The following is a 26,269-nucleotide window of genomic DNA, read 5'->3' as shown; positions in this document are numbered from 1 at the left end:
ACCGATTGATTGCAGTTTTTGGGGTCTCTAGACTAGCAGCCTTAATAGTTAATACTTTATATAGGACACTATCTTGCTGATAATTTTTCAAATTAAAATGATTTAAATCGGGTTGAAAAAAATTACGCGTAGGTGGCAATTGGGTCCACGGGGTCCTGATGGAGGTCGTATAGTGCCACTAGAGATGAGGAGAGAGCGGCGAATACTGTGGATTTAAAGGGAGACCACCTAACATCTCTCACTGCCTCCCTGCGTGGGAAGTTGATGGCCATCAATGCATCCGAACAGTCCTCTCTCCACAGCCTGAACAGATTGCGTGTAACAATCCAAGGTTCCTGTGAGCCATTCACAGATTTAGGCCTCAGTTTATGAAGCGTCCATACTCCAACAATAATTGGTGTGAAAATACCATGTTCGATCGATGCTCGACCCCTGTGGCGCGACTGTGACTAGGATGCTGGACCATGCAGTTATCGTCAACAGACAAATACCTACATACTATGATTCTTAACCAAAGCTGCCTAGCCAAAAAACCAAACTAATTACTAAGTTGACCAAAATGCACAGCAATATAGAATGCCAATGAGCACAGTATTATTGAGGATATGCGGTACGGCCACAAGAAAATAACAAAAACTCAAAGTTTTTTAAATATTTACTAGTACCACAGACATAAAATCAAACTATTAAGTAGAATAATGTATGCCTGATAAGCTACTGATGAGACTTCTCATCAACGAAACTAAGTTACAAGACAACAGATCAAAGAACAAAAATGAGTAGAGCTCAACAATTTGCTACCATTTGGGAAAAAAAATTAGTGTCAAAAGTATACAGAAACCATTATCTTTGAACTGGTACCATTAGTTCACTTCAGTTATGTCTTATCAGTAACTGCGTGACCCTTAATTATTGAACATAAATTAAATACGATGGACAAAAATGATGATTTTACTCTCAGTACTTGATAGGTTTGCTTGACGTGAATGGTGAGATGGTTTTACTCTAAGCGAGAAAGGTTTATCTAGAGCTCGGTGTTTTCAAAAGCGTGATTGAAACTCGTTTTTTTTTGTCAATTACGTGATTGCATAATTGTTTTACTTTGTCAGGCAATATCCCCAGAAGGAAATGGAAACCAGGTCAAGCAATATCCCCCATGAGGTGTGCATTGTGGATTCTGAAAAATAACTGCAGACGGAAAAACATTTTTTTGCTATGTTGGGTAAGGTCTTTTAACGCCTAAAATAGACAAACAGCAAATTTACTTTTATAATTGAAAGCACATAGTTCTGTTGTGACGATAAATCGTGTGCTCAAAAATAAATAGTCTGCAAGAAAACGATCTATTTATTTATTTTTATTTACTCATTTTACTCATTTTTATTTGATATCAGTTTAGGCTTTCGCTGGGTATAGATGATTCCCTTTGTGTACCCACTTACCGCAATTAAATTCACTAATTCGTTGATTTACTCACAAAAAAGTGATATAATTTCTTACTTACATGACTTGAGATGGCCTAACCTAACAGTCCAGTCTGCAGAGCAGCTGATGAATACGAATGGACAGAATAGATTCCACTGAACAGTGAACACTTCAGCCTGATGACCCAGATATGTTTCCATGATCTTGTCCTCAAATGTACATGCACACCTCTGTATACTACCGTCTGCAGCCGCCATCAACAGTCTGCAACAGCACAATAAGTTGTCACTAGACTGCACGGCCTTAGTTTCACCCTTAATTCACCATTAGTTAACGGGTATTAGCTAGCTAAATGAGAGTAGAGTGAATGAGAGTACTGTCGAAAAACACTGTTTATACACTCTTTTCACGCTATTTATAAAGAGTGCAGTTTTGAGTGCATTATTTATAAACAACTACACTCATATTTCCTTATTAAAACCTTTGCGCTAGATTAGATATCTCTAGTTTCTACACTCTTTTGCCATTTGGAGCAGATTTATAAAACATAATTTAATAACGTTCTCCAGCCAAAATCGGACGGTTATCTTGCAAGATGTTGCACGATTCTTTCACGAATCTTGCAAGATTACGCATTACCTTGCAAGATCTTGCAAAATTCTTGCAAGATCTTGCAAGATAACCGTTCATCTTGTAAGACTCTTGAAAAATCACCGTCTTGCAGGAAGCACCGAAAACGTGCCTTAGCTGCTGCATGGGTCTCTTTAGCTTCTTTGTAGATTAAAGAATAGGAATCGACTTATTCTCTAGCCTCCAAAAAAAAGAACATAAAATTGCTAAGGCTAACACAAATAAATGGGAACAACATCAAAATGCGCAAAAGGGGGCACACAAAGGTTTGGTGGTTTTGGCGCTACAAGAAAAAGTTAGGGCAAACACATATTAAAAAAAAATAAGAACATCAGCACAACAAACACAAGCACATGAGCGGGGGCAAAGAACATGGGGGTGGGGGGGGGGGGGGGGTGTTGGAGCGCAAAACAAAAGGAGCGAAAGAGAGAATGGTGGGGTTACATGCGCTGAACACACAAACAAAAGAGGGGATGGGGAGGGGGATGAGTGGAGTGAAATGGGGGTCAAAAGTACTACGGGAAGAATGAGTTAGAGGGGTTGGATGCGGGGAGTATGTTGCTTGGTATGTTGGGGTGGGGTTCCAAAATGCATGAACCGCTTCTGACACCATGAGTCTACTCAACATTTTCGGTGATAATCGCTTACTACGAAGGTGTTAAAAAGCAAGGCTCAGAGGAAACAACAAAACAACTTATCAGGCAAAATGTCTGTAGTAAAAAAACTGCAAAGAAAAAACCAGCTTTATTTCAATTGCTAAAACACAATTTAAGATCAAAACACAACCGACTAGCGCCGGCTGGATTGCCCTCAAACAACGGCGAGCGGTTGGCTTAGGTAGTAGCAAGCTGGGGCTTAGGGATGCTGGAGCATTAGATGTGCCTGAACGGAGTGGGGTTAAGCGATGGGGAGGGGGTAGGATTGTGGGAGAGCTGGACGAGAATGCGGTCCAAATTGCCAGGTTGGAGGAGAGAGGGGATATTGGTGGGGGGGGGGGGGATACCGCAGCCTGTGAACCTAAATTTCTTTTAATCTTCAAAAATGTAAATTTAAAGTTATAACCATAACAAAAACGTTTGGTTAAATATTTACATTTTTAAAATCGCCTCGTAAATATATGAATAGTTTGGTCTGTGTACTTCAGTAGAGAAAACTCCAAAAGCCTCGTACTTGTCTATCTATTGGAACACGTTCAAGCAGTTTGACCATTTCGCTGCTTAGCTTTTCCTTAAATTTATTTTTAGTTTTTTCATTTCGGATTTGAATTGGTAAATTATTCTACTTCCTAGAAAAATTTATGATCAGTTACCTGTCACTCCATTTGGATTGGCACGTAATCTTTAGAAAAAACTGGACAGTTGTGGAGTTTTTGGTCATATCGTACCTTCCAAAAATCCTGAATGAGGAGTTTTTGGTTTCTTGACTGCTTTATTTATTTTGTAAGAGGAGGTCAAAAAATTTAAGAAGACAAACTTTTTTTAATGAAAATCTCTGCTGGTAAAATTTTGTCTTTCAACAAAAGATCTTTTGCACTGTCAAACTGTTTGCACAAGTGGCAAACCTTTATTCCTCAGTTTATTTGTCTATTAAATCTCTGAAGTGACATAACCGACAACGATTGGAAAAAAATATCACTGAAGTTGAGATGGGACAAAACAAGTGATTTAAAAAGTCCGATTCTTGCTTTTAATGATAGAAGATGTCTTACTAAATAAATTGACCTACTAGCATTTGCCATTTTTGTTAACGTTTTATTTAGCTGTATGTCAAAATTTAGATTGTTATCAATCAAAAAATAACGACAACTTATTTTTGGTTCTATGAAAATTCAACTATAAAGCAATTGTTCAATTTTTGATTCACCACTTTTTTTTAAAAAGAACCACAAATTCTGTTTCATCTCGGTTCAATGTTAGCATATTTTGCCTCATATAACTGTCATAATTTTTAAATACACTGTTTATTTCACATAAGAGATTTTCATCGGATTCGGAATGAAAAATAATGCATGTGTTGTCTAAAAACTGTAAAACGTCCTCCTTTTTTCCATTTTCTCTGGGATATCGTTGATATACATTATGAAAATTAATGGTCTGAGAACTGTTCCTTGAGGTACTCTGTGATTGATTGCCACCCAGTTCGAATGTTCAATGCCGCACTTTACGCATTGTTTTCTGTTAGACAAGAACTTTTCTAGCATTGCAATTGATTCCGTACTAAATCCATTTTTTTGTAATTTTTTCGAGAACAATTTTGTGAGATATTAAGTTAAAAGTTTTGGCTAAACCCAAGAAAATACTTTTAACTGTTTCATTTTCTTCTAGCAAACTGTTCACTGATTCTGTCAACGATATAAATGTGTCATTCGAATGTTTTCTGTTCAGAAACCAAAATTGATTTTTGTTGATTATTTCATACTTTTCAACATGTTCTAGCATTTGTTGGCGCAAAACTTTTTCGAAATTTTTGCAATTGTCGGTGTAACTGAAATCGGTCTGTTGTTTTCTGCTTTCAGTGGACCACCGTTTTTGTAAATTTGAGTTACACATGCTTTTCTAAGTACGTCGGGAAAAACGTTTTTTGTTGAGCATTTGTTTATTGCAAACTGTAGATGTGTTCCAATAGAAATTTTGCTACAATTGAAGGACCATGTAGTAAGTAATCCAAGAGCCGCTGCTTGTTTTGGGGGTAATTGATCAATTACAGTATGCAGTTTTTTTCTCGTTATATATCTGAAGGAAAACACAGTTTTGTCAAAAGAATAGTCTGGTAGATCAAACTTTTTTGTCTCACCTTCGTATAAACCTAATTTAGAAAAACAATTATTAATTGTATAAGCGATTTCTTTTTTATCTTTTAGAATATCTTGGTTGGACCGAATTCAAGAAATTTCGTTGTTTTCATCCTCGTGTTTTATTCTTGTTTTAATGGATTTCCACTGTTGTTTTGAATCGGGAAGACTTTTGATCAATTTCTGCAAATAATTGTTACTCGCTCTTTTAAGTAGTCTGTTTATACGGTTTCGGGTTTCTTATTTTTTTGTAAGAGTTTTATAAGTCATTTTTTGCTTGTTACCTCCAAGTATTGAAAAGCCTGTGCATCTCGTTAATAAGATTCAATAATTCTCTGGATAACCATTTCTTTTTTGTTGATTTTGACGATGGCTCTCCTATTTTAATAGGTGCTATCTTAATCAAAATATTTTCAAACATATTTGAAAGTTTTTCAAAAGTTGAATTCGCCTTGTTTTATTGATACATGGGACTCCAATCCGCTGATGCAATTTTTTTGCTCAGACTAGCTCTAGTAAAATTTCCAGTATCCCTGTAAGAAAAAACTGCGTTTTGATGTTTTCATAGTCAATGTCCATTGATGAAAGGAAAACTTGCGTAAAATGATCACTTCCAGACAACTGCTCGATAACGGTTGTATCAAAAGTTTGGTGTTTTGTGGTTAAACAATGATCAATCAGTGTTTCTGGATTTCCATTTGTCCAGGTTGTGGTATCTTTATTTACTAATTCAAGCCCGTTGTTGGCAGCAAATTCTGTCAATAATTCTCTTTCTCTATGATTGAAATAATTTAGGTTGAAAAAGAATATACTTTTAACTGTTTCATTTTCTTCTAGCAAACTGTTCACTGATTCTTTCAACGATATAACTGTGTCATTCGAATATTTTCTGTTCAGAAACCCAAATTGATTTTTGTTGATTATTTCATACTATTCAACATGTTCTAGCATTTGTTGGCGCAAAACTCTTTCGAAATTTTTGCAATTGTCGGTGTAACTGAAATCGGTCTGTTGTTTTCTGCTTTCAGTGGACCACCGTTTTTGTAAATTGGAGTTACACATGCTTTTTTAAGTACGTCGGGAAAAACGTTTTTTGTTAAGCATTTGTTTATTGCAAACTGTAGATGTATTCCAATAGACATTTTGCTACACTTGAAGGACCATGTAGTAAGTAATCCAAGACCCGCTGCTTGTTTTGGGGGTAATTGATCAATTACAGTATGCAGTTTTTTTTCTCGTTATATATCTGAAGGAAAACACAGTTTTGTCAAAAGAATAGTCTGGTAGCTCAAACTTTTTTGTCTCACCTTCGTATAAACCTAATTTAGAAAAACAATTATTAATTGTATAAGCGATTTCTTTTTTATCCTTTAGAATATCTTGGTTGGACCGAATTCAAGAAATTTCGTTGTTTTCATCCTCGTGTTTTATTTTTGTTTTAAGGGATTTCCACTGTTGTTTTGAATCGGGAAGACTTTTGATCAATTTCTGCAAATAATTGTTACTCGCTCTTCTAAGTAGTCTGTTTGTACGGTTTCGGGTTTCTTATTATTTTGTATGAGTTTTATAAGTCATTTTCCGCTTGTTACCTCCAAGTATTGAAAAGCCTGTGCATCTCGTTAAAAAAATTCAATAATTCTCTGGATAACCATTTCTTTTTTGTTGATTTTGACGATGGCTCTCCTATTTTAATAGGTGCTCTTTTAATCAAAATATTTTCAAACATATTTGAAAGTTTTTCAAAAGTTGAATTTGCCTTGTTTTATTGATACATGGGACTCCAATCCGCTGATGCAATTTCTTTGCTAAGACTAGCTCTAGTAAAATCTCTAGTATCCCTGTAAGAAAAAACTGCGTTTTGATGTTTTCATAGTCAATGTCCATTGATGAAAGGAAAACTTGCGTTAAATGATCACTTCCAAACAACTGCTCGATAACGGTTGTATCAAAAGTTTGGTGTTTTGTGGTTAAACAACGATCAATCAGTGTTTCTGGATTTCCATTTGTCCAGGTTGTCGTATCTTTATTTACTAATTCAAGCCCGTTGTTGGCAGCAAATTCTGTCAATAATTCTCTTTCTCTATGATTGAATTAATTTATGTTGAAAAAGAATACACTTTTAACTGTTTCATTTTCTTCTAGCCAACTGTTCACTGATTCTTTCAACGATATAACTGTGTCATTCGAATATTTTCTGTTCAGAAACCCAAATTGATTTTTGTTGATTATTTCATACTTTTCAACATGTTCTAGCATTTGTTGGCGCAAAACTCTTTCGAAATTTTTGCAATTGTCGGTGTAACTGAAATCGGTCTGTTGTTTTCTGCTTTCAGTGGACCACCGTTTTTGTAAATTGGAGTTACACATGCTTTTTTAAGTACGTCGGGAAAAACGTTTTTTGTTAAGCATTTGTTTATTGCAAACTGTAGATGTATTCCAATAGACATTTTGCTACACTTGAAGGACCATGTAGTAAGTAATCCAAGACCCGCTGCTTGTTTTGGGGGTAATTGATCAATTACAGTATGCAGTTTTTTTTCTCGTTATATATCTGAAGGAAAACACAGTTTTGTCAAAAGAATAGTCTGGTAGCTCAAACTTTTTTGTCTCACCTTCGTATAAACCTAATTTAGAAAAACAATTATTAATTGTATAAGCGATTTCTTTTTTATCCTTTAGAATATCTTGGTTGGACCGAATTCAAGAAATTTCGTTGTTTTCATCCTCGTGTTTTATTTTTGTTTTAAGGGATTTCCACTGTTGTTTTGAATCGGGAAGACTTTTGATCAATTTCTGCAAATAATTGTTACTCGCTCTTCTAAGTAGTCTGTTTGTACGGTTTCGGGTTTCTTATTATTTTGTATGAGTTTTATAAGTCATTTTCTGCTTGTTACCTCCAAGTATTGAAAAGCCTGTGCATCTCGTTAAAAAAATTCAATAATTCTCTGGATAACCATTTCTTTTTTGTTGATTTTGACGATGGCTCTCCTATTTTAATAGGTGCTCTTTTAATCAAAATATTTTCAAACATATTTGAAAGTTTTTCAAAAGTGGAATTTGCCTTGTTTTATTGATACATGGGACTCCAATCCGCTGATGCAATTTCTTTGCTAAGACTAGCTCTAGTAAAATCTCTAGTATCCCTGTAAGAAAAAACTGCGTTTTGATGTTTTCATAGTCAATGTCCATTGATGAAAGGAAAACTTGCGTTAAATGATCACTTCCAAACAACTGCTCGATAACGGTTGTATCAAAAGTTTGGTGTTTTGTGGTTAAACAACGATCAATCAGTGTTTCTGGATTTCCATTTGTCCAGGTTGTCGTATCTTTATTTACTAATTCAAGCCCGTTGTTGGCAGCAAATTCTGTCAATAATTCTCTTTCTCTATGATTGAATTAATTTATGTTGAAAAAGAATACACTTTTAACTGTTTCATTTTCTTCTAGCCAACTGTTCACTGATTCTTTCAACGATATAACTGTGTCATTCGAATATTTTCTGTTCAGAAACCCAAATTGATTTTTGTTGATTATTTCATACTTTTCAACATGTTCTAGCATTTGTTGGCGCGAAACTCTTTCGAAATTTTTGCAATTGTCGGTGTAACTGAAATCGGTCTGTTGTTTTCTGCTTTCAGTGGACCACCGTTTTTGTAAATTGGAGTTACACATGCTTTTTTACAGTACGTCGGGAAAAACGTTTTTTGATAAGCATTTGTTTATTGCAAACTGTAGGTGTGTTCCAATAGACATTTTGCTACACTTGAAGGACCATGTAGTAAGTAGTCCAGGAGCCGCTGCTTGTTTTGGGGGTAATTGATCAATTACAGTAAGCAGTTTTTTTCTCGTTATATATTTGAAGGAAAACACAGTTTTGTCAAAAGAATAGTCTGGTAGCTCAAACTTTCCTGTCTCACCTTCGTATAAACCTAATTTAGAATAACAATTAATAATTGTATAAGCGATTTCTTTTTTATTTTTTAGAATATCTTGGTTGGACCGAATTCTAAAAATTTCGTTGTTTTCATCCTCGTGTTTTATTCTTGTTTTAATGGATTTCCACTGTTGTTTTGAATCGGGAAGACTTTTGATCAATTTCTGCAAATAATTGTTACTCGCTCTTCTAAGTAGTCTGTTTGTACGGTTTCGGGTTTCCTATTCTTTTTTAAGAGTTTTATAAGTCATTTTCTGCTTGTTACCTCCAAGTATTGAAAAGCCTGTGCATCTCGTTAATAAGATTCAATAATTCTCTGGATAACCATTTCTTTTTTGTTGATTTTGACGATGGCTCTCCTATTTTAATAGGTGCTATTTTAATCAAAATATTTTCAAACATATTTGAAAGTTTTTCAAAAGTTGAATTCGCCTTGTTTTATTGATACATGGGACTCCAATCCGCTGATGCAATTTTTTTGCTAAGACTAGCTCTAGTAAAATTTCTAGTATCCCTGTAAGAAAAAACTGCGTTTTGATGTTTTCATAGTCAATGTCCATTGATGAAAGGAAAACTTGCGTAAATTGATCACTTCCAAACAACTGCTCGATAACGGTTGTATCAAAAGTTTGGTGTTTTGTGGTTAAACAATGATCAATCAGTGTTTCTGGATTTCCGTTTGTCCAGGTTGTGGTATCTTTATTTACTAATTCAAGCCCGTTGTTGGCAGCAAATTCTGTCAATAATTCTCTTTCTCTATGATTGAAATAATTTGTTTTATAGTCTCCAAATAGTAATACATTATCTGTTGTTGAATATGCCCCCTGAAATTTCCAATTTCAATTCGTCTGGAAAAAACTCGCTCAAGTTTTTGTTGGAACAATGAGAAACGTTTATTAGAAGGTCTTCCTTAAGCGGTGCTTGTATTTCAAACCATAGTGACTCAAAAAAACTTCTGTTAATGGAGTTGAGATCATTCCTAATATTATTTTTGAATGTTTTTGGTACCCATATTCCTACTCCACCATCTCTCGTTAACTGCGTCAATTTTGATCTACTTTGATAAACAAAGTGGTGATTGTTGCTTATAAAATTCAGAGGTATTTTCTGATTATCGTTTATTCATGTTTCAGTAACAATCAAGCATGTTTGTGTGTTCTGCTGCCTGCTGCAGAAAATCTGAAATTCCTTCGTGTTTCTTGTTAACAATTATAGTATTTGTATATACAAAATATGGATACAAGTTTGCATTTGCCTTTTTAAGTTTGCATGTTTATAAGTTATGTAAATTGGGTTCCGGATTAGATTCAATATCACCGCAAAGTAAAATTAAGTAGGTTATAATTAGGAATTGGTATATTATGTTTAAACATCAAAATCCAAGACATATATTATCAATCATGGTATTGTTTTTTTTAAAATTAAATAAATTGAAGTGCATGGGTGATATTTGACTGAACATTTAAACTTTTTTTTCTGCAAGAATAAACAGACTAAAAATTACGGGAAATTTCCAATAGGAAAACATTTTTAAAGTCACCCAAACGCATTATATCCCATATGACCACTTCTGTTCCCCTTTTTGATGGCATTAACTATTGGCTGCTTTTTGATTTGTCTCATAGATACAGTGCTGCCGGAAGGTTGACACCCCACACTTGATATGCAATTTCTTAAGCATAAGATCATTTTTGGATTCCATTTTGATTAGGATGAATGCCATCCATTCGAATATCTGCTTATTCCAAATTATAATCCAGAACTTTTATATCGGTATTTTGAAAGTCGCCGCGTAAACCATCTGCTGTATCATATAAAGTTTGGTTGAATTTGGTTATTACATTATTGTTAGTTTCGCGTCCAAAACTGCCGGTTTTTTTTACCTTGGGTAATTTACAATTCGCTACTTTGTAAGGCTTTATTTTATCAACGCACTTCGATAAAAACGACTCCCAACTCCTTCCTGGCATCTTCTACTGTCGTACCTTGATCAATGGAGTTATGCTCTGTATGAATAATCAGACATTCTGCTTTTGTTGGCGCACAATTGTCAGTGATATTATTGGGGTCTTTAATTGTCGAAGATGGATAAGAATGAATGGCAGCATCATTACTAATATCATTTTGGCCAACCAGTTTATACGAGCTGTCAGAAATAATTAGCTGTTTTGTGAAACGAGGAACAAACCTTGAATAAAAATGACGGTTGACAGTAGATTTCACCACGTCCTTTTCTACTGTTTTTTCGCTAATTAATTTTGATATTAATTTATCATTCTGACTTCTCAAAAATTGAATCTCAGATTGAGCTTGATTATTAAGTTCTTTCTGATGTTCCAATTCGAGCTTCAGTCTATCCAATTCTTGGTTGTTTTCTTGATTTCTGTTTGCTAAGTTAAACGACTCCCTTCTTTGATTTCTTAGTTGCATCAACTCGCTTTTTAGTTTCTCTTTTTTCCATTTTGACAAACCCGAAAAAGTATCTGTCATCTTGATATCTATGCTCTAGGGTGATTGGTTTTTAGTTATTCATGCAGAAACCAAAATAGACTCGCCATGAAAAATGACGCTATATTAATAAGGACGCTATATAAAAGTTAACTTCGTTTGATCTCACCAGTTTGTAGTCCAGATGTAGAATAACCAATAATTCGATGTGGAAAAAAAAACTTGTCTGCTTTATCGAAAAAACAAAAGGTCTTTGTGAAATAAACTTCTCAATGGATGGAAGCAAAAAATCTATCAGCGTGTTCGTTTATATAAATTTACGCAGCTGACTTTTGAATTTTGACTTTTGATTAACATATATGCATGCCGAATAGTGTCCAACGATTCAAATTACCCAATAGATGAACAATCCAATGATTCACAAATCCATTAACATATATTTTGACGTATGTAGTGCACAATTTAAGTTATAGAATTCTTCACTCTTAGTTCAACCGTTAAATCGGAATGTCCACTTTTAATTGCACCTTTGAATCGAAATGCGCACTGTTAATTTCACTTACAGTTTTCGATTTCCCATCATTATTCCAATGTTTCCACGCTTAAAAATCGGTGAAAAAACGGTGGAAAAATCTAATTTGTCCACTTTCCCACTCTTTTCACAGATTTTCAACGGTGGACGCCTCGACCCGCGGTCTGCATTGATCAGGGAAACCTTGATTCAAGTCGCATAAAAATTGGCCTGATCGGATCTTCTCAGATCGATGCGACCCTTATCGGACTTCAGTGCCACAATTCATTTTCTTCCTTAAATTTTTGAGTTCAGATTTAACCCTTGTGCTCGAAAATTGGACTACTGAAGTTGAACGATTTAAAGAAAATGGCGTTAGTCAAATTTGTTCATAAATTTGACTAACGCCATTTTCTTTAAATCGTTCAATTTCAGTAGTCCAATTTTCGAGCACAAGGGTTAAATCTGAACTCAAAAATTTAAGGAAGAAAATGAATTGTGGCACTGAAGGAAGATTTGTACAGATTATTCGACGCAGAGCGCCCTGTTTCTTGATCGAACTTGATATTAGGTGTACCCGGGACCCCAGGCTTAGGTGCAGGAACCAACAGATCTTTGATCAGTCTATTTTCCAGAATTTGTTTTCTGATTAAACCAATTTCCGAACTTTCTTCTCGGATCAGACCAGATCAGCGTACGTTTATTAATTTTTCAGATCAAAATTCATCATAATTTACAGCAGGAGTTTTGATGTATTGTATGTTGATTATGCAGGACTCTAACTTTGTTTCTTAAGTATACTAACTGGTCTTGGAAGTGGGCAGAACTATCGACACAGAGCACCCCAGTGTAGGGTGATATGGGCAGATGCACTTTCTGGGGAACTCTTGACTTGGTCACGCCACCCTTACTAACTGAGTTTCCAGTTTGGATGTTCTTCTTCAACCTAAAGTGGTTCGTTCACAGAGGATGTATTGCAGCTGACAGAAAGTCTCTAATCGGGTACTGTTTCACCCTATTAATTCAACATGTACTATCGTGCATAATATGTGTTTTAGCTGTTTTTTTTGAGGAAAAAATTTAATTGGGTTGAAATTACAAAAAAAAGAGATGATTCAATATATCATTTTTTTGTGGACGTGTGAGATTTATATTACATGGTATGCATATAAGTAGATAAACTAAATATTTTTTTATTCGGTTGGAGAAATTACGTTAGAAAATACAAAGGATAAAAGCAAAAAAATTTGTGTAGGGCTCAAAAAAATTTTTTATTAAAAACGAAATTGCCGAAAATTTTCTTATCAAAATATAAATAAAAGTGAATTCTTAGACAAAATTTAATTTCTCTTTGCATTTTATAGCTAGGAAACAGTCATGACTATTTTTTAAAATAATCAGCGTAATAAAATTAATGGTTAAGCGGACATGTTAAAAAATCTTACTATGTTGTTTGAGAAAGAAACTAGAAAAAAACGAAAAATATTTGAAGAAATTTTAGAAGTCGTGGTTCTTTCATTTCCTTTTACCTCGGTCTATAGAAAAAATGGTGACACGTTAAATTTGGCTCCAATAATGTTTTTCTTAAAAAGGCATGATCTGGTCAGCCGGTAGAGGGGTTTCGAGATATCTGTAGAAAAATTATCTTAAAGGTAGTTGGCGAGGAACCTTTATATAGCAGAACAATATGGGGAACTCCGACATTTTTTCCCCCTATATACTACCCTGAGATACCTGTGTCGCCTGTGTCGGTAGTTTGGTGCAACTTAGTAGTATTGATATAGCGCACTAGGAAAGGGAGGGTTATCATGCCATGGGGATAATAGGGTATAAATCCCATGCATGATAATAAGGTATAGATTTGCATGGGGATAATATGAAATGATCCTTAACCATGGGATATTAGGGCATGCATGCGGATAGTCTAAATTTAGTCACATGGCGTATGGATTATTACATGGGATAATAGCGTGTGGATTATTCGCATGGTGACAAAAGTGAATGTATTTACATGTAAGGAAACAATATATGGGAAGAGTGAGAAAACAAGCGCGAGGACAAAACAATTGGGGAGGCATGTAAGGAAAAAACAAATTCATTTTGAAAAACTTTGGGGAAGGGAATGGCACCAACGATTGCGACAGTAGACATAAAAGTATTCACGAAAACTATTTATTTTTGAAAGAAAATTATCCTGGTTATGGAGAAAAACTTGTGTACTTTTTAGCAACTTGTTTGCATTTGGATCCCAACATTGATCTCGAAATGGCTCTTAAACTGCGTCTCTATGCGGGAATTATTGGTATTGATAATTCGTCGCTGGACAAATCTTTCAAATCTTTCAAACTTTTGAGATTGCAATTCTTCATGACGCTGCGGGTTTCGTTTATGAGTTTAGCGAAAAAGGACCGGGTTACTCGTACGTTTTACTTCGTCCAGTCACAAACGAGTATCCTGGTCACGTGACCGGCATTGCATTTTCTCTTTATGTGAAAACTTTCAAAGGACGATTGTTCAGTATGTTGGAATGTTGAAATCACGAGCGGTTGTTCTCAACTTTGAAAGTTTTCGAATTAAATCTGGCTTCACAGTTAAAGAACTTGCTATTGCTACTAAGAACTTTATGGACAGAATTTCTTTTCTACCTCCCAATTCATACAAAACGCTCTCTTCAAATGATCAAAAGACTTACCAGTGGGTTTCTATGTATTTGCACGGTCTTCTAGTGGAAACGGGAGGATATCCCTAGAGCTATTTGCAATAAATCATAGACAGCATTATTCTTCAATTTCCATTAGCGGTATTTTACGCCACGGGCAAAGAGAAAACAAGTACTCTCACGGAACTACTTCAGCAAAACGTAAAAAAATTTGGAGACATTGTCTTGTCCGAAAGTTGAACATTTGAAATTATTCTTCGATTTCCATTAGCGGTATTTTACGCCACGGGCAAAGAGAAAACAAGTACTCTCACGGAACTACTTCAGAAAAACGTAAAAAATTTGGAGACATTGTCTTGTCCGAAAGTTGAACATTTGAAGTTATATCGAGAAACTCCAATTTGCGACCTACATGCAGTGAGTTGCCCAAAAGGACAGAAGAACAGGCATTGCGCGAGGAAGAAAGCACTGTTGTTCTATCACTGGTTGACGAATGAATCGCCGTACAGAGAAGACAAATCTATCACTGCTTCAATTGAGTTTATCTCCAAGTTTGACAGTCTACAGTTGCATAGCGCCTGACAATCAATTGAGTGTAACTCTTGTCAAGGAGGAAAGAATTGACTCTCATGGACAAACAATTATGAGAAAACAGCAAATTGTGAGTGGTGGCGCTGAAATAGAAGCTTTTAAGAAAAATCTTTCTCTCGTGGAATACTTTCAATTGTACCATGTCTGTACAAGAGAAAATGCAAAGACTGAAACTAACTTCTTTAACTATGCCCAAGCGTGCAGTACCAATTCTGATGTCTCTGGACGATTAGAGTCTTCCCAAAGAAATCAAGCAGCGGGTGAAAGCAAACGATGTAGAGTCCATTGTTTTCAGAGATAAAGTAGATTCAATAGATGCAAACTAACAATCACTTACAGAAATGATGACAAAGACTCTGAATATGTGTTGTATGAAATATATATTGCTGAATAATTTTGTAATAAAATAAATTTGCAATTCATTTTTCACAAATAAATTTATAAAATGAGTCAAACGGAAGATCAGTTAGATTCGGGCGGAGGCATAACTGGTTTGGTTTTCGACGCCGAGAACCAAGAAAGACAGTCTTGGAGGTTCTGTAATTCGAGATTACCTCGATCAGAATTGGTATATTTTACACAAATTTTGATAATATTATTTCTCATAACTGTTTCTCTGATCATATTAGTGTTTTCCAAACTTGATTGCGAAGAATCAACATTTTGGTTTTCTCTACTCTCGTGCACAGTTGGGTACGCTCTTCCTAATCCCAAGTTATGATTAAAACAATTTCAACCTCTGACAGGTTGTTCATGACTGTTTGCGGGTCATTTTGTTGCGGAAAAACCGAGCTGATTTTCAAAAGGTTATTACAAGGCACTTTTTCCCCAGAGTTTCAAAAAATCTTTTATTCTTATCAGCATGATCAGCCAAAATATCAGTCATTAGAGAAGAAACTGAACATAGAATTCAAACAGTTTTCTGGTTTCGAACTCGTTTCAGAGTTAGAAATCTGTCGGCTTGTTTTTTGACGATTCATTTGAAGAAATTTTTAACGACAAAGAGTTTTCTAAATTAGCAACTGCGGGGCGACATAGAAACATTAGTGTAATAAAAGTTAAACACAATTTGTTTAAACAGAGCAAATGTTCTCGAACAATGGATTTGAATACAACACGTATAATTTTGTTCAAATCCACGAGACACACAGCAAATTCATTTTATTGGTCGACAACTGAATAACACAAAAATTTTGAAGGAAAGTTATAGGCTAGCAATCAGGAAGCAGTTTGGTCATTTGTTAATCGACTTAGATCCAAAAACATCCGACGTCCTACGTTACTGTTCAAAAATTGTTCCTCCAGGTCCACCAATTTTCTATCTTCCATCAGCTAAAGCTGTTATCACCAACTTAAATGATGAGAGAGAAAGAACTATGTATGCTGCGGCAGATGCTAGATACATCCGACTCAAAACTAGGAAAAATATTCAAGACAACTCCAAATAAGTTCATTAAATTCCTTTGAGAGTGCTTACTCAATATTGTCAATGGAAACGTTCCAGTTAATGAAATCAGATTAGAAGGTTACGAGAAATTATTCAAAACACTATTATCTAATCAAACAAGTTTGAAACTAAAGAGGAAACTTTTAGCCAAAGAAACAGAGTTGGTGAGAGTTATTGGATTTTCTTGCTATCGATACTTGACAAAAGAATAATGCATACGGAAGTATTCAGTTTAGTTCCAAAACGAATGTTTTTGTCACATCAACTCGTAAACAATGAATTTTTGGAAAACCCTATTTATGAACAGAAGGCAGCTCAACTATTACTATTTCAAAGAAATCAGTCTGAAAAATCACAAAAAGAACAAAAGCCTGTTGAAACTATGAGCTGTGTTTACGAAAACAAGGAGGCTACTAATGGAGAAATACCAGAACCAGTCAGCAAAGACAGTGAGATCAGGATGAATCAATATTAAAGAAACAAAAACTTTCTCAGTTTGAGTCTAAAATATCTGAACTTGAACCAATGGAGAAAAACAAATTTAAGCGTTCTGAAATCTTACTCGAACACGTTATGCAATCTGACGTCAATTCCATTGGAGGAAACGATGTACTTCATATCAATAAAGAACCACTGGGCGTTAAAGTTAAAAAAATGACATTAAAAAGTACTCAAAAATTTTGACTGCTCTCGACAAATCACCACATTTAGTTGCAAACACTTATGGCCAGCAAATCTTGGAAAACTCGTAGGAAAGTGAACAAGAATTCTACCCAAGCCGAGTAAAACCCCGCAGTAGTGGATCCAAATCAACCCAAACAAGAGATTACGAAGAAACGTGTGACGAAACGACAGACAAAAAAGAGATCATTCAAAAGAAGTAGTCTTTCTTCTCCTGAAGTAAAATTTTGGAACAGCGTTATTTAAAAGGACTAGCTCCCTATGGAAGTGCAAAACGCTTACATGCTCAGAGCAAGCTGCCATTTGGCAAAGTGCAGTCCTATTTGGAGACAAAACCGTCTTTCACAAAGTACCGTTCAATTCTTTTAAAAATTCCCAGGCTGAAAGTTTTTGTAAAAGACATAAAGGAAGTTTGGACATTGGATTTGACGCACTTTGACAAAATAGCAAAATGTAACTGTAACATAAAATATCTCTTGGTAGCAGGTGACTGTCTATCAAGACATTTACGCGTGGAACCCTTGAAAACTATGTATGCGACGGAAACAGCTGAAGCATTTCAAAAGATGATCAGAAATCAGCATCCTGAAAAAGTGTAGGTTGACGATGCTAAAGAGTTTCTTGGAGCTTTCAAACAATTGTGCAACAAACGTGGAGTTCATTTATACAGTAATTTCAGCGAAAAAAGAGAGGAACATTAGGTCACTCAAAAAGACAATTCATCGTCACCTCGAAGAAAACAGGACATATTCCTACATTGACCAATAAGACCAATTTGTGAAAACAATCAATTCAAGAGTAAATCGGACTTGCCCCAAATAAAGTTACCAAAAAGGATGTACCGCGGTTAGTGTCATGGATCGCGCAAAAGAGTACAACTCAGAAGCCCAAGTTTTACGTTGGGGATTTTGTGAGAATAGTTAAAAAGGACAAAGCTTTCCGGAAAAGTTACAAGCTATCATTTACAGACGAAGTCTTTGAAATAACGGGAAAATCTACATTGAACCCACCAGCATACTCTTTAGTCGATGCTGACAACGAACCAATTCAATTTAAATTTTATCAACCAGAATTACATTTTGTCAGGCTTCCTCCCGCTGAAAATGTCCAATAATCTGTTTGAAGACGAGTTTACAATTCACGTTGTTTCATCCGCTTCAATGGAATTAATTGATTCAAACACACTTGCACCATTTCAGACATTTTTTAATGACGAAATTCAACTTTCAGGTGATTGGCGAGTGGCGCTAACTGAAATCATATTCCCAACAAAAATTGAAATTATTGTAAAAGGAAATCTGACTGTGTACAACTTAAAAGACTACGAAGATTCCCAAAATATGTCTGCTGCAGCCAATGTTATTTCTAGACCTTATAGCGGGCAAAAACTAGCTTTTATGACAGACACATTTGATTTGGTGGCGCAATTTTGTGCCACAGTTAAGTGCACAGTTGGATTACCCCATTTTTCTTTCAGAGAAATTCAGAGCTCTGGAAATTACGAAATTTTGCTAGGGAAATATGAGGGAATTACATTTCCCAGTGAGGAAATCCCCAGCATCATTGGTTTTGAAGGTATTCCGGACGGTAATGGAATTCATATTGGGTACAAAATGAATTTAAATGAAAACAGGCTTATGAAAAGTGATGAGACAAAAGCAAAAACCAATACGTCGGTGACACTAAGGCACCTCTTCTGAGAGTCCTTGATTCGAAACAACGTCGTAAAAACGGTAGTGTATGTGAGCTTGAACCAACTCATCGAATCGTTTTTAAAAATTTAGACTATAAGAAACTTTTGACCAACACAATTCGATCAATTTCAATTGAACTGCGGACGGAAACAGGACAATTAGTTCCGTTTTCGGGAGCTGGAAAAGTTAATCTAACACTACAATTCAAACAATTTTTCCAGTAAAACGGATTCCTACTATGCTAATCAAGAGACGCCTTTGCCTCATTTCTCTGGACATTATCGACAAAGAGGAAGTGGTTTTGGCGCTTTAGTGCAGGAATTGGACGTGTTGCACTGCCCCTAGCACATCGCTTCATTTTGCCAACTGCTAAACGTATCAAAAAAGAGCTCCTGAAACAAAGGGTACCAGAGATTCTGGATGTAGTGGGCAACAAAAAATCTCCTAAACAAGCAATTAAGAACACAATTTCAAAAACTGTTAAAAACAGACAGGAGGCTCTCGGCGAATCACTTCGCGTTGGAGTAAATCAATAAGAGGCAAGCCAATGAAAGTAGGTGATAAACACAAAAAGACCATTTCAACGCATAGAGAACCAAAAAGAAGTCGGTCGAATTTTTTTGCAAAAGTGTAAGATGATCGCTAATTTGTTACCATCAGAAGCAACTCACAGCTCATTGGATTTATTTGAAAAGCCCTCTTTTTTGTGACTTTTGATGGTAGTTTTTTTCAAAAATTGGGTCCAATCTACAGCCCAAATGGACCCATGTTAGAATTTGAAGTCGCTGGTGACAAAAACAATTCCATTGATTTACAAAAAATTTTTCTCGAAGTTAAATGTAAAACCTTCAGTCTTCAGAAGCTGATTTGAAATACAACACTACAGCCGCCGCTGACATTACGAAAACAGATTCTGAGTACTTTTGCAATAATGTGTTACATTCACTATTCTCTGATTGTACAGTGGTGTCTGCCAACGGACTAAACATTTCAAACGCTAACGGAAATTATGCTAACAAAAGTTTCATTGAGACCAAGTTCTCACATAATAAAGATGCAAAAAAAACATGGCTGGCCTGTCAGGGCTACTCTTATGAGGAAAACCCGGGAACGGTATCAACTGCAGAAGTGAACAGAAGAAAACTTTTGTTGAGACAATCAGCTGAATGCACATTCTATGGCAAAACTGCTGTAGACTTTTTCGCTTCGACAGACATCTGCTACGTGGTGTGACACTTCGAATTGCATTCAGACGCTCAATTGATGATTTTGTTATATTGTCTGATGATGATGCGAAACAATACAAAGTAAAAACTGTCGAAGCTAATTTATATGTGCGGAGGATGACCCTTAATGACACTGTTGTGTCTGCCATTGAAAAAACATTATTGAGTAGTCCGGCCTCCTATCTTTACCTTGAAACTCTCACAAAAACCCTCTGGCTTCAACGGGCCATCACAGTTGGAAACAAGAAGATATATTTGCGAGAGAACCAATCCGCCGACTGGCGATCTGCGTAAATACAAATGAATTTTTACTTGGTAACAACCGGCAAAATCCATTTCACTTTCAAAAATTCAACCTAGAGCAGATATTATGTATATCGAACCGGTTTTCCTGTGGCAGATATCCCAAAATTTACAGCTGACGAGAAACGTCTTTACTTTAATACAATATCGGATCTAGCTTACATTGATATTGGACATGGAATAATTTTGACAGATTACTCCAACCATTTCATAAAGTTTTTCGATTTGACCAGTACCCAACAAGCATCCCATGACTTTATTCACCCTGAGCTGACAAACTGTTCAATTTATGTTGCGTTAAAATTCTCTGTGGCCTTACCAAACAATATCGAAATTTTCATTGTTGGTGAAAAAGCTAATACAATTTTTGTTGATAGTGCATGAAGAGTATCAAAGAATCACATTTTGACAAACTAAAAATGGACAAAGATGATATCAATGATATATTTCAGAGATGTGCCTTACTCAGGCATAAATTTCTGGATGTTTTCGCTGCAAATAATTTTCCCCAAAAGTTGAAACCAATCAGTTTCCTAATTGTTAACGCAGCAACTGCAGAAAGTTTTGGTACCCATTGGTTAGTATTGTGCCAGAAAACGGAAGGCTATCAATTGTTCTTTGCTGATCCTCCCGGACAGTCTATTTCGTCATACAAAGAAGTCTACCAAAGAAAAATTTCTCTAGAAGAAAATGCGAAAATTTATCATTTACTGAAGGATCAGCCAATTCAAAGTAAAAACTCAAAATTTTGTGGATTTTTTTGCGTTTATATTGCTCATTATATTCTTAATGCACAAAAAATTGTAAAACTGAGTGATGCTCAATTAATTCGCTTTGCTTTTCATATGATGTATTAACCCTTCCTTGATTGCAATAAGTTATTTTTTTTTTCAAAATTTATTTTTTTCTTCATACACAAGTTGAACACTCAGTAAATCAGTATCAATAATAAGTTTTCCGTATCCACTAACAAAAATGTCCATAATTTGACAAAAAGCAACAGAATGAGGACCAGACAAAATGTTTTCAACTCTTCGGATATTTTCACTATTAACAAAATCAGTTTGAATTTGTTTCGATGGAGGACGGGCGTTGTAGATAGTCTTTCGAGCAACTTCTGGCATCTTCGCACAGGGTTTTTGATTCATATTCACTTGTTTTGCATTGCTATTTTTCAATTTTTTTTTTGGCAAAAGCTGGCAGTTGTTTGCGTACTGTCTGTGAGTCAACTTTATCTGCGGAGCTGTTGAATTCAACCACCAATTTGAGCTTTTTAAAAACGCCTCCATTAGTCTCCAAAATTGTTGCAGTCGAAAATAAGAATTTGAAGGTTGTAAAAATACAAGATACAGGAAAACTCTGGTTTCGTTTCAAAGTTTCCTTTTCGAAAGTTGTTGTATCAAGCAAAACGTGATAATGGTTAGTTACTAAACCGCAAAACTCAGAATCAAAATGGGCACACACTGCATAAACATTTGTGTTAGAAAGGGTAGGTTTCTCTTCAACAATCTGAAACTTGAACTGTTTTTGAATTTGTTTAAAGTAATATGGTGAGCGCTCGTCAATCGCCTCAACCATTTTTGTTGCTGGTGTTGGTCTTCAAAATTTCTTCTGATTTTTCTTGGAATCGTGGTTTTTTTGCTGGAGGTGGTTTCGTTAATTCCTCTTCTGTGAACTGAGAGCGTATATCAGCTGACTTTTCAATCAAGTTCTCCAATTCTTGAACAGTTAGAGAAACTCTCTGCTGAAATTCACAATCGCTTTCCGCTTTCTTGAACAATTTTAGTAACACACAGGTCCCCCTCCTTTCATACGTTTCCACAGTTGTTCTGATTAAACGCTTAATAGTTTTCGAAATTTCGAAATAACAATCGCCAAATTCTGTGTTTTTAGTGGAAGTGAAATGCATGTTGCAACCGAATTTTATCTCTTTCAAATAAAGTTGCGAACGCTCCAACTCAATGGCGGCGGCAAGCTTGGATTACAAATGTGTAATCAAACACTCAATTGAAAACAAATGATTGGCGAATACAGTCTCAAATACGCCTACGGCGTACTTGAGTCCACTCATTACGATTATTATGGCAAACATATAGTGCACGAATGTATTCTTTAGAACAATTTCACATGCATGAAACGCTCATATAAACTAGAAATTAGAAACAGATGCGACCTCACATAATAAACTTACATGTTGAACACAATTTCAAAGACCTTAACCAATCATATACACTATAAATTAAAAGCACGTGTGACCTCAGATAAGAAACTACACATTCAACACAATATATAACAACAGTTAATTGAAAACAGATGTAACCCTACATAACAATTTTTGGTACACTGAAGTTAAAATTGTGTGTGTGTTGGCTCAAAATTAAAAACAGATGTGAGTCCCTAACTTACGTGAAACTATTGCAAAAGTTGTACACAGACACCCTGAGCTATAATTCGGCGGCATTCATATATTTGTTGAGTCAAGTTGCAGTTTGTCTCCCGCAACAAATTTGAATCTGTTTAACTGAACTATTTTAACACTAAACTTTTAAAAGGTCAGTTAAATTTCTCGCAGAGTCCGAGGCCACTTGGGAAAGAACACTAGTTTATCAGACAGTTTATGAAAATTTTGTGGTTCTTATTCAACAACGAAAACAAGACGATGTGTGGCGCGTTTACCATCACTGTCTTCTTCCAAAGCTTCATATAAATGCATTGAACCATCTGAAAGCACTATTATTACTGCTGGTGGCCACCTACCTGCAAACGTGCTGCCAGCATTTCAAGATTGTATTATGGACACATTACCTGATGAAATAAAACGTTTTTTCTACCGGTACGACTGTGACTGCGTACCTTTGTTAGAAAATTAACTCGGAGCTTATCAAACTTGCGATGATCTTGGCAATTTTTGGGGGATAAAAACTTCACCATCTTTACCAGACAGTCAGACAACACTAGCTAGTCTACCCACAACACCAGCAGTTGACCCAAGTCCAACTGTTACGCCGACACATAGCCCATCTCTCTTCGCTGGAATTCACAACAACAACAACCCTGCAAACAATTTCAATAGCTTTGACGAGAACGTTCTGTCCAGACGAACTTTTCAAACGCCAAATCGAGAGGCTCTGAGCAACATTTTCAAACACCCACTTGTTCAGAGACTCCAAACGTTAGCGGTGCACCAAAAAAGCGACGACCAGAAAAATCTTCGATTAAATTAACTTAATTAAAACTTGAAACTTTGATTTCATATAAAAAACTGTTTCAATTTTGAGTTGTTAAGTTGTGCGTGTGTGTGTGTGTGTGTGTTATACAAATTACTACGTTTCTATTTCTCAATATTGTAATACAACATTTTTAATAGCCGTTTTTTGTTTCTATTCAAAAATTAGACAAAAACAAAACTCAAGTAAGTGATCAAGTTCGGACTTGCTCAGTGAAGAGTTTCACTTACCCCTATGACGCAATCCGAGATATTATTTTCCTAGCATGCATTCATGTTCTGCAATCAGTAGGAATTGTTTAGTTTTTGTGGTAATGATCCACAATTAGACTTCTGAATCAAAAAGATTTTAAAACATCTGTTTGTTAAGCCTAAAGTTATACAGAATTAACACATTTTCTGTTCTGCAAAATGTGTGCACTCTTTGGCTCAAAAGATCTGTTAACAATATGTCAAAACAGTAGCAGCATATGAACTCTGAAACCAATTCATAAATTGGAAAAGTTGTCGAAAAGTTGTAATCCATTAGAAATAAAATTAACAAAATTGCATTTTAAAACCAAAATGATGTCATTAGGCTCTGTTAAAAAAAAATTTAACGTCCTCTAGCAGCAACTTGTAGCTTTGGGCTCTCGTTCAACAGGGTAAAAAAAAGCAGGTTTGTGAAAAAGAATTTGAAAAAAAGAAAAAATTTTTTTTGATAGATGACCTCTGACCTTTGACCCCAAAAATGAGGTCTTCAAAAAACACTTGTGAAGAAACTGATGATGCAGAGGTCCTCACCACACTGTGTGCTACAAAACATCTCATCACGCTGGTCAGATTTAACCTAACCGTTACTGAGATAATTACCGCCTAATTAACGGCTAATTGGTGACTAATTAACATAATTGCCAATTAATGCAAAAAGTTGATTTTTTTACAGCAATGTCTTTGTGGGAACATGCTGGATGTTTTTGGTCATAAGCATCATGGCCAAAAAAAGGCTCCTTCACCGATTTCCAAAACATCTGGTCATCAATGTCACATTAACATCTAGCATTAATTAGCATATGAAGTACCCTAAGGAATGATTTTAGATCGAGTTTCTTTGCATTTTGCACATTGTGGGCCCACGGCATCAATTTCTCTCATAACTCCTTGCATTGAAAAAGGCTTCAGAAAAAAGACACATGTTTCTGTCTTGTAATTGTCATTTAATGACAATGATTTCTGATGATTGACAGAAAAAAAACTTTCTGTCCGTTTTAGAGCATTTTTTAGTGCGGTCCTCTGTTTTTTGGCCCGGGGAGCAATTTCGCTCATCCAACTTGACAGCGTAGGACAACTCTAACCACCCGTTTTTTAAGAGGTCTAAAATGGTACTTTTTTGAAAAACTCAAAAGAAAGTAAATGTTTCTCCGCTTTTTGAAATGCATTAGCTCACTTTTTGAAATTAGTTCACAAAAAAAACACTCGTTATATCCCCTCTGAGGGTCTACTAGCACACAGTTTTCAAATCGCAAAGTGTTCTACATCTTTCTTGCGTTTATTTTCAATAAAAAATCGAACCAAAAATTTCCCGCCAGTTTCAACCAATAAAATTTGACGAATTCAAATATTTGAATTTGGCGCCAGCCAAACTACGTTGTTATACAGGATGCCTTCCATGTTACACACTTTGTAGCGATTGCAATTACCACAAAATTCAATAGTAGTTTTCCGAATCATTCAATTCTTTCCTAAATTCAATTCAAGTTGTTATATTTAAGTCAAGTTGTTTTATTCTATCGTCATGACTTTTGCTTGTCGGTATTGTGACTCTGCGCTAAGCACTAGAGGAAATAGTTCTCGCCATGAAACAAAAATTCATCCAGATGAAATGAAATTACCAACTTATCACTGTTCTTTGTGTGAGTTTACATCTCGGAAAATGTCTGAACTGGAGCAAAACATGCGAACTGAACATTCAAGGTTCACAAACTGTTTTCGGGCTTGCCATCTCGGTTTCAACATTTTGCACCTCTATGCCGAACATGCAAGGTCAGTTCATTCAATTCCAGTCTTTTGTGCTGAGTTTCAACCTACTCAACCCCCCGATCAGTTTTCAATGGTAGTCGGCAGTCCTACTCAATAGAACCCACGGATCACAAAATGTTGCTAGCAAGAGACCTCCAGGCGTTCATGAAGTTCAAACAGGAGCGAATTCAGGAGTTAATTGATCAAAAAATATCAGCGGGCACGCAAAAAGTTCAGTTCTCAGCAGAACTGCAACTTCTCAAACAATTTGATCAGCCTGATGAAGACGACGAGCGTTTCACCATCTTCGCTAACTCTCTGATGACTCCTGTGTACGCTGAAGGGCTCTCAAATGACAATTTTGTAGAAATGGTGGGAAAAATGCTCACTGTGTTGATCACCTTTGCCTCTTCTGGAATTGGATGGTTGCTTGAAAAAATTCTTCGCGTCAATATCGAGTTCGCAAAGTAGAGAACGGCCAGCGGCTCTTCCTATATCGACTTACCGCCACATTTACAAAAACGCAACTCTCTCCTCATCATACGGAACCATACAGACAACAACTGTTTCCTTTACAGCTTTGTCGCAGCTTCCTATCTAAAGAACAACAATTTTTAGGGAGAAGAATGACGAAATGACTCTTTAAAGCTAACATCCCCCGAGTTCTATCAAAGTATGTCATCGCTTCAGCCTGATGGTGAGTTT

At 35.8% G+C, this 26,269-nt stretch overlaps 1 protein-coding gene across 1 annotated transcript in view; it reads right to left on the bottom strand.

The window, feature by feature from the left end:
- LOC142349115 (uncharacterized) overlaps positions 1-26,269 on the bottom strand; it is a 630,633-nt gene that overhangs the window by 5,182 nt on the left and 599,182 nt on the right. The window contains exons 20-22 of the mRNA XM_075400527.1: positions 12,545-12,685; positions 1,525-1,689; positions 127-303 (exon numbers count right to left, since the gene is read on the bottom strand). Of these exons, the coding sequence (XP_075256642.1) occupies positions 127-303; positions 1,525-1,689; positions 12,545-12,685 (483 nt within the window). The remainder of the gene's footprint in view (positions 1-126; positions 304-1,524; positions 1,690-12,544; positions 12,686-26,269) is intronic.

Source organism: Convolutriloba macropyga, chromosome 11 (genome assembly GCF_964194025.1).
Source record: "Convolutriloba macropyga chromosome 11, txConMacr16.3, whole genome shotgun sequence".
In the NCBI taxonomy this organism is placed as follows: Eukaryota; Metazoa; Xenacoelomorpha; order Acoela; family Convolutidae; genus Convolutriloba; species Convolutriloba macropyga.
The sequence above is the reverse complement of the archived record's forward strand: the minus strand, read 5'-3'. Positions and strand labels throughout refer to the sequence as shown.